The following is a 9,526-nucleotide window of genomic DNA, read 5'->3' on the forward strand; positions in this document are numbered from 1 at the left end:
TGTGTTGTTGAAATTTTACTCACTACCCTCGCTAATTGGAGCATTTTACTTCTATATCAAAAAACTCCACTATATATGACTAGACAGTTGGTTGTATAGTAAACTCAAAATAAATAAATTAACTATTTTAGTCTAAATTCCATATGTCATGACTCATTTTCCGATTTCTACCCTCATTGCACACACTAATGCGCCATAATTATTCCCACATTAGTAATTTTTTATTAGCAAATAGTACTCATAAAAGTATAAAACTAAAAATAGGAGTAATTGATTATCCTAATAACGTGACTCCACAAAAAATAAAAAAAAATACCGACGTTGGGAAAGTTATGTGGTGGGCCAGGCAGTGACAGATTTAGGAAACGATTTATCTGCATGGAATTAAAGAAAATCCAACACTTGATTAGAGCCTATTAACTGAATCGGGCTTTCCTTAGGCTGATTTGTATCCTCCTAGCCCAAAAGGCCCAGTTGAGCAATTTTGCTGCAAGAAGTAATTATTATACGAATTGGTAAAATGCATTTATGATTTGAAGCTATTTTTAAGAGACTATTTACTTTTATGATTTTTAAAGATATATGAAGTAATTTTATTTTATTAGTCAAGATTAAGACTTTCCCAATCGTATTGTTTCAAATGAGATATGAATTAAAAAAAATTAAGGCTAATAATAGAGATATGAAGTAATTCATCCCGGTCTTTTAGTTACATAATAAATTTATAAATGATTGCAACACTAATTGGCACGGGTATATAAATTCAGATGTACATTTCAATGAACAAGGACTCACACAATAATTTTTTTTATCAGAAATTGAAATCTTGGTATATATCAATTGAAACTAATTTGCCATAAATAAAATTATAAAGTACCCTGAAATAACAAAAGAATAAAGGATTGTAAAACCGATATCGTACGTGATTGTGCAAGACTTATATCATGGATACATAAATTAGAAACGTGATTTTATATGCTAGTATTTGATTTTTCTTACCTAATCCTACGTTACAAATAGATACTAGTAGTAAATTAATAAATTATCATCAGATTATATGTGTAGATTTTTTTACCATCTAATTTATTTTATAAAAAAATATCAAATAATTACTATGTGATTATGAAAATCATTTAAGTACTAGTATCATTTTAAATTCCCAGAATTTTCAACCATGCAAATCCATATAATGCAATTTTAAATATATAAAATAATTAAGTATTATGACTCTGCATTAAGTGATATTTTGAAAAGAAAATTTGATTTCCATTAATTCTATATTTAATGGATTGGTTCGAATATAATCAGGGGAAAAAATAATATAATCATGGGGAAAAATAAGTATATGATGGCATAACGATATCATATCTAAAATTCTTGTCCCTATAATAAATCATATGCAAACTTTTTACAAGAGAAAGAACCAATCACTATTTCCCCCCTTATTACAAAATTATCACTCGCAACAACACTATATAATCTAGCTAATTCACATTAGATAAAAATCAACAATAACAATGTCTTCTTCAATTGCTTCAATCGTCTTCATATCCGCCATTCTATTCCTATCTTCAACAACCCAAGCCGCCTCTCCACCAACCTTAATCAACAAAGTATGCGCTGGCGGAAAACTTATAAGCGTCACAACGTGCGAGAAAGGTCTTCAAGCCGAACCAAGAGTGGCATCTGCGAAAAACTTATACGAACTCTCCATCGAAATCATAAAATCAGGAATCACAAAGTCAAACACTACGCTCGACCACATTAAAGCCCTACTGAAGGAGAACAAAACGGATTCCAATTCGAAAAATGCACTTGAAAAATGTAAGACGTCGTATGACTTGGTCATATTGTCATTCAAAAGTGCCCTAGGCGAAGTGGAAATAAAAGAGTATGAAACAGCGACGTATGATCTACTTCTTGGTGGGACGGACTATATTCGTGGCTGCGAAGAAGTTGTGGCATCAAAAGTAATTACAGACAAAACTATTATACAAGGTAACCAACTTGTGAAAGTATTTGGGTTGTCCGCATATGCGGCCGTTAATTTACTCCCAAACGCTCTCACCTCTCCTACACCTCAATAGTTGGTTTTTGGTACAAGTGTTAGCATATTCATCATGTTGAAGATTGGTCAAGAAATAATAGTTGTGCTGACTCTGGTTAGTTTGTACTATTGTGTTCTTAGCTAGCCATTGAGTCATAGCTCAAGCACACACATATTTATCAAAAAAATAAAATAATAATTGTGCTGTTGGAATATTTTTATTTTACGCTTATTTTATAATTTTGTCAATCACAATTTTATGTGAAATATGAATCAACCATATTTAATTCTAACAAATGAGGTTAACAAAATCTTGAGAAACCCAAAGTTCCCTTTTAGTAAATGATGAATTAGCATAGATTCCATTTGTCGCAAGTATTCAAGAGATTAAAATTGGAGTGCAGATAAAAGATTATGAACGGGAGTCGTACTGTTTTCTCCCTCCATCCGTTATTAAATGTCTCATTTTTCCTTTTTTATTTGTCCACCGATAAATATCTTATTTCACTTTTATTATATTTGATAAGTGGACCCTACACTCTACTAACTCATTCCACTTATATTTTATTATAAAACCAATATATAAAATTAGACCTCACATTCTACTAACTTTTCTACCACTTTACTATATAAAGTCAAACAATTTCTTGAAATCTATGCCGGTCAAATATGGAACATTTAATCACTGACGGAGGGAGTACTTCTTTCTAGGTTAGACTGCATCCATAAGTCCATAACCGACCAAGCTGTGCACTCAAAAGTAATTAAAGACAACATTATTGTACAAGGTAACCAACTTGCTAGAATATTTGGGTGTTCCGCATTTGTGGCCGTTAATCGGCTCATATACAATCCTCCAACTAAACCGCCAACTAATTACTCCATCCGTCCGCCATTAGGAGTCCTGGTTGCCATTTTAGTCAGTCCGCTATTAGGAGTCTTCGTTTACTTTTATCATAAATGGTAGGTTGACTTCACTTTCCACTAACTCATTCTCCTTACATTTTATTTAAAACTAATATAAAAATGAGTCTCATATTTTACTATCGTTTTCCACCCACTTTTTATGTATTTTTTAAAATTCGTACCGAATTCAAATGGACTTTTAATGGTGGATGGAGGGAGTTCTAGTTTTTGGTTATTATTATTATTTATATTCATCATGTTTCTTGAAGATTGGTTTAACAATTAATGATGGTTAATTTTATGTTGATTCAAAGATTTGCATTTTCTATGGATGGTATTGATTGATTTTTCATATTTTTATGTTGCAATTTTTGTAGACCATACAACTGTTAGTAGTCCAAGTTTATGCCTAATTTTGACATAAGGGAAAAAGTGTCTAGCTATGAAATAAAATATGCTATCATTATCATATTCTCGGTCTATATATGTATTTTATAAATTACATTTAGATTATAAATATTTGTCAATATCATAAACATAGACTAATACGAAATCCATATATAATCCTACAAGAAAAGAACAAAGAACAATCATGGTGGGACACATGAATTACATGATTAATAGTGTAAGAGAGTTGAGTGTTATTTGTCATTTCTTAAAAGACTTCTTCCACTATGCCCCAAATGGAGGGTGCATAAACACAAAGCTTCTCAAACACTAAACTCAGGAACAAGTTCTAACTACTTCATCATATCTTGTTAACAATAATAAATAAAATAAAAAGTGACATGGCTAATAAATTCCACTTATCATCTACCCACAAAATTTTTGACATGAGACAACAACTCGTGAAGGCGCGTTTTGGCCAAATGCGACTTATTAAGAATCTGAAACGCATGCCCAACGCCTTTACTCATCACTTGCACCACCCTCACCCCTTCCCTCGCCAGCCCGCCGGAAAATTCCAAATTCCGATCCCTCAATATGTCCGTCTCCGCTACGCACACCATCACCGCCGCCCCCGCCCGCCGAAGCTCCGCCGCCGATCCCGCATTGCACCACGGGTGGTCGCGGCCGGCCCCCGCCGGAAGCGCCATCCGCCAGTACGCGTCCGCCGCCGCCAGCGTCAGCGCCGACCGCGGCGGCTGTGCCGAGCACACCTCCGACCGCGTCCGCGCCTCGCCGCCGAAAAACGGCTGTATCATCACCAAGCCCTTGATCGCTCCGAAGCCGATCGGATTCGCCACCCTCAGCCCCACATTGTAGGCGATGTTCGCGCCGGCGCTGTCTCCGGCGAGGAAGATTCGAGAGAAATCGCATTTCCCGGCCCACTCCTGCTGCTTGACCCAGATCGCCGCCTTGACGCCGTCGTCGTAGGCGGCGGGGAGGGGGTGCTCCGGCGCCAGCCTGTAGTTGACGGAGACGACGGCGCAGGAGGCTCTGGCGGCGAGGGTGGCGAGGAATTCGTGGTAGCAGGCCCAGGACGCGGCGCCGACGCAGAATCCGCCGCCGTGGAAGTAGAGGAGCAAGGGAAGTTTGTTGGCGGCGGTGGGGACGTAGATGCGTGCCCAGAGATTGGTGTACGTGTCGATGGTTGCGTCACGGCACGTGACCCCGAGGTCAGGGGCCAATGAGCACCCGACACTTGGCACGATTTCGGGGCGCTCCACGTGGCCGTTGTTGTATACCTTGATGAGGCCCTCAATTTCCTCAACTACTTGGAGTTTGTGTTGGGAAGCTTTGCCTCTCATTTGGTGGCTGCTCAGGTTTGCCTCCATTGTCATCGCACCCATTGGAATATATATACAGTTGTGTTTGTGTATCTGTGTTGGTGTGTGTTTTGTATATATATAGAGAGAGAGATATTGTGGAACTGAAGTGTTGTTTGTTTGGGGCAATATTGGGGTTGGAAGAGGTTGTATTTATAGAGGCTACTGGCAAGTCATGGAAGAAGAGATAAGATTGGAACTTGGAAGTAGGACATATACGTGAGTCGTGATACAATTATTGATCTTGTTATCTCATTGTAGTAACTTTCGGTAATATTATATTATCGCATGAAATTTCATCTTATAGTATTTCAAACTAAATTTAACATACTAGGCATATTAATATAATGAGATTTGACATTAAAACAAAATATATTAAGAAATCGCCACACATTTGAAGTATATTAAAAATATGACGCATATAAGTGTGGAAATGGCCGGCACACGTTCTTTCATCTAGTGAGAATGCGATGGCTTTAAATAATTAAATTTTAGCAACGTGTTTTACGATTGCCCCTCTGCTTTGAATTTTGATGCAATTATACTCAAACTTCAATTTCAGTACCAAACTGCAATTCAGTGCAATAAATAATAAATAAATTTAAAAAGACAAAAAAGCACCAGAAATTGCTTTCGTCACAAATTTCTATCATAGTCAGCTGAATTAAATTCTACATATTAACATGATTGAATAGAATAAAAAAGTACCGAAATAAATAGAAATGTATTATTTTATTCTACGATATTCAAGCCATAATAATCAACCTTTCACGAGACAATGAAAACAACATTACATTTTTTAATTTAAATTGAACAAAATTATTTAAGTGGGCAAGGAGAAGTGGGTAAGATGTGGTCTGTATGATGGTGTACGTGCAATCATCAAATTCTTGACAATTAGAATATAATTGGATGCATGTAGCAGTAGACATTATATAATATACTACTATTATAAGGTGGGGGGCCAAAATTATTTATTGGTTGTGGCTTGACATATGTAGATAGGCCAACATTATTTGAGAAATAAGCAATGCATATAAAATATAAAGATGCATCTCAAGTCAAAAAAGAGCCGACCTAACTTCTGGTTGTCTCCCACAAAAATAAATTTCATATCACCATTTTTACAGTCAAAATTGCATCTTGGTTTTTCATGGTCCATCGCCAATATAACATACATTTCCACTTCCCAAAAGCCACCTCATCCGTTGAAGTTTCAAGAAGATTCTAATTTCTAAGTTTGGTCATTAAATTTGGAAATCTTCTATTCGAATCTGCCAAAGAAGAAGTACTTTATGGAATAAGCTTTGTTCTCGAATAAATATATTCCATTGTTAAAATAACATACACTAGTAGTTGATAAATTTATAATTACGAATGGTAAAATATTTTACTGAAAACTGAAAATGTTGCCTACATATATTTTGTTACATTTGAATTTTGTTCTATTTCGAACTTATTATATACTAGTACTTATGGAAATTCTCTATAAGTAAAATAACATATGCAATTTAATTTCACTTCAATTTTATTCTTGTCCAAAAAATTGACTTAAATAATACGAGACAATGAAAATATAAAATTCTGAATTGTCATATCACTGTTATAAGATTACAAATATGGAATATGAAATTGAGAACAAAATCTTCCAAGTACACAAGCAAATGGGCAAGTATATATATATATTTATTCTTCATTCTTTAGGAATTTTGACCATGATTGTTTCCACAGATGGATAGGATAAGATATACTACAACAGATGGACATGTGAATTCATCCCCTCCTCTCTTCCATTATGAAAAGACAGGAATCTTTCCGACCACCTTTAGCCTCATTTTCTTGGGTTCCCCATGTTTATCATACATATTAACTACTAATATTCTTTATTATTAGGTTATCTAATTAATTTATATGTTTAATTTAGCATGCACTAAGTCACTCCTGCATATATTTTTTAGGTAAAAATTTGTCTGCTATAACAGGAAAGAATCGCACAATTCTATTCCAACAGATATTGTATTTTAGAATTTAATCAAAACCATAACAACATACATACTGGTAGGAGTACAATTTCAGTGTATCAACACTGTTAAAGTTAGGATAAAATCTAAAGCTTCATGCCTTGTTGAATTGGTGGAGCGATATCAGCAGCAGCCTTTCGTTTTTGCCTCTCCAAATTTCCGTTCCATCCTACAAATTCACTTTCTCTCGATTCAAAACACAATCAAATGTAAAATTAATCATTCAAATGAAAGGAAAAATATACGTACCGATAGATAAATCAAGTCCTCGATTTTCGAGTTCTCGATACTCTTGGCATAACGACGAACATGTTTCACAGCACAAATGAACACAACAATCCGTGCAAGGTTGCTCTTCCAGAAAATATTGGCCCCTCAATTTTGATCGATAGAAACACGAGTATAGGCAAGAGAGCATCCACTCATGCAAAATAACATAGAGTATAATGCCCCACTCACTCCACACGCTGTTAAATTTACAATTTACAGATGTAATTTAAACAGAATCAAATTAAATTACTAATACTTCATAACGTTCAAACATTTAAGAAGAGCAATTTATTTCAGAAAATATTGGACCTTACAAATGCTAACGTTGTCGCAACAATCACAGAGACCAGTTGACCACGGAAGAGGAGCGTGATGGTTCAAACTCGAAGCGGCACGAGGTGGCGGAGCGCACTGATTTAAAGGAATACCGGTGGCTGGCGGTGGTACTGGAGGAGCTGACGGCGGCCTCAGCTTGACTTTCTAAGTATTATCATGAGGTAGATAGCGTCGGAATATATCGGAGACGGAGAGGGAGGAAACCGTTCGTGATATATGGCACTTGGCGGTTCTTTAATTAACGGCTCCTTTCAATTAACTACTTTCATTTCGGAGTAAATTCAATAAAAAAAACTATGAATTATGATCTAATTATGGTATATTATTATTAGCAACTTGGAAAAATTTGCCAAAAAATCATAAAATTTAGATTTGTTCGCAACTATTCAATTCTTTTTTTTATAGATGATAATATAAATGGTGTCGTCCATTAATAAGAAAAAATACTATTACTTTATTCGACCTGATTTTTCATGAAATAATAGTGAATAAATTTTAATTTTGTGAGTTATCCAATTAATTTTTAAAATTGTGAAAATGCCAAAAATTTTACCAAGTTAAAGTTCATAGTTATTTCATTAATTTGCCCCATATTTTACACATCAAATCCCTGGTTAATATTAATACCTTTTCTGAGGTAACATCATCTTTTAAAACCGTATTTTTAAGATTTCATATCATATTATAAATTATAATCCCAAAACAAAAATGCATATTAAAAATTCAAGTAAGGTTGAGGGATATGAAATGGGAGTACAAGTATGAAACATTTTAGATATTTATTATGTAGGAGTATAATATTAAATCAATCAATCATCATTATCATCAATTAAGCATTAATATAAAAAAAGAAAACTATTTCCTGCAATCGCGGAATTCAAACTTGGCGCCGTGATGTTGCGGTATGAAAACTCCGGTCCCCACATTTGCCGCCGGAAAATAAGTCGGCGCCGGCGGTTTGGCCTCTTTCCGGCACACCGACCAATCGTGGTAGCTTCTGCGGCTCAGCAGCAATCTAGCTAGTCTCATCAGTTATCAGACTGGAACCCTTGGATTTACGCGGCTTGAGTTCATCGGCGTTGACGTCGTCGATCAATCGAACAATCTCCCTTTCCAGTTCTAGGTAAAATGTGTCGTTTTCATAACCCTCGTACTTTGCTCTGCTGCTGTCGGCTTTCGCTTCCATTTCTTCTTCTTTATTAGTATTTTCCTATGAATTTATAAATTGTTGAGGTTGGGAGAGATTGTGGGGCATGATTGATTATGGTGGGAAAATAATTAAATAGAGAGCAAGTAAAACTGCTGATTAAGAATGTGGATGGTTTGAATTGAATCCTATTTACAAGAGGTGGAATAGATGTGATGAATTTTGGTATATAGATTCATTGAATTTGGTGATATTAATTTTGTGGCTTCAAATGAGTACAAGAGTTGAACTATTTGATGTTTCTGCAACGTATGTTGCATTTAGTGCGTTGAAGGATCTTGAGATTTAAATAGATTTTTTTAAAAAATTAACTTATTAACATAACATAACTATATAGTGCTCGATACTTCAATCATCTAGGATTCGAATTTGAATTTGAATTTGAATTTGAATTTGATTTATGAATTATCCAGATAATGTAGGAAACATAATACCTATAACTATCTACATAAAAGCTCGTTGGAGTGGGCACGTAGGGCCCTAATACTTTCAAAGGGTATTTTAGTAGTTGTAGATTAAATTTATAGATTTTTAATAATATGAGTATTATTTAATTAATTAAATTTGAGAGTTAGCAATTTGTTACATGCTAAAGTTTTAATACTATGACTGCTAGCTCATTTTTTATTTTGTTACTCCCCTTTGTTTTAAAAATAACTCATCAAATTATAATAAAAATAGGAATTTTCAAGAATTTGTTAAATTAATAGAGGTTGAGCTAATTTATTTTTTTTTTATTCAAAAAGAAATTTTATTAGGGAAGAGATGACATTTTTATGGGCTTTCGACATGAAATATATAACTGTCATTAAGTGGCAAAGATAAGGCGCCACATAAGTGTGCGTGTGTGTGGTACGACAAAACTTGTGTGATATTGTAGTTATTTCACTTGCGTGGAGTGTACTATAATTAACACATCTTATTCCTCAAAATACAGTGTACACTTTGCTATTTTGGTATACAGTATACT

At 34.7% G+C, this 9,526-nt stretch overlaps 1 protein-coding gene across 1 annotated transcript; it reads right to left on the reverse strand.

The window, feature by feature from the left end:
• Positions 1 to 3,549: 3,549 nt before the first annotated feature.
• Positions 3,550 to 4,946, reverse strand: LOC121797967 (probable carboxylesterase 6). Its single transcript, XM_042196758.1, has one exon. It carries the CDS (start codon positions 4,744 to 4,746, stop codon positions 3,763 to 3,765), a length of 984 nt encoding a protein of 327 aa, XP_042052692.1. The 5' UTR covers positions 4,747 to 4,946; the 3' UTR covers positions 3,550 to 3,762.
• Between the last annotated feature and the right edge of the window lie 4,580 nt (positions 4,947 to 9,526).

The sequence above is a fragment of the Salvia splendens genome, chromosome 4 (assembly GCF_004379255.2).
Source record: "Salvia splendens isolate huo1 chromosome 4, SspV2, whole genome shotgun sequence".
NCBI classification, from domain to species: Eukaryota; Viridiplantae; Streptophyta; class Magnoliopsida; order Lamiales; family Lamiaceae; genus Salvia; species Salvia splendens.

What these genes read in the sequence shown, in the direction of transcription:
- LOC121797967 (XM_042196758.1), bottom strand. Translation starts at nt 4,746, where the DNA reads ATGGGTGCGATGACAATGGAGGCAAACCTGAGCAGCCACCAAATGAGA.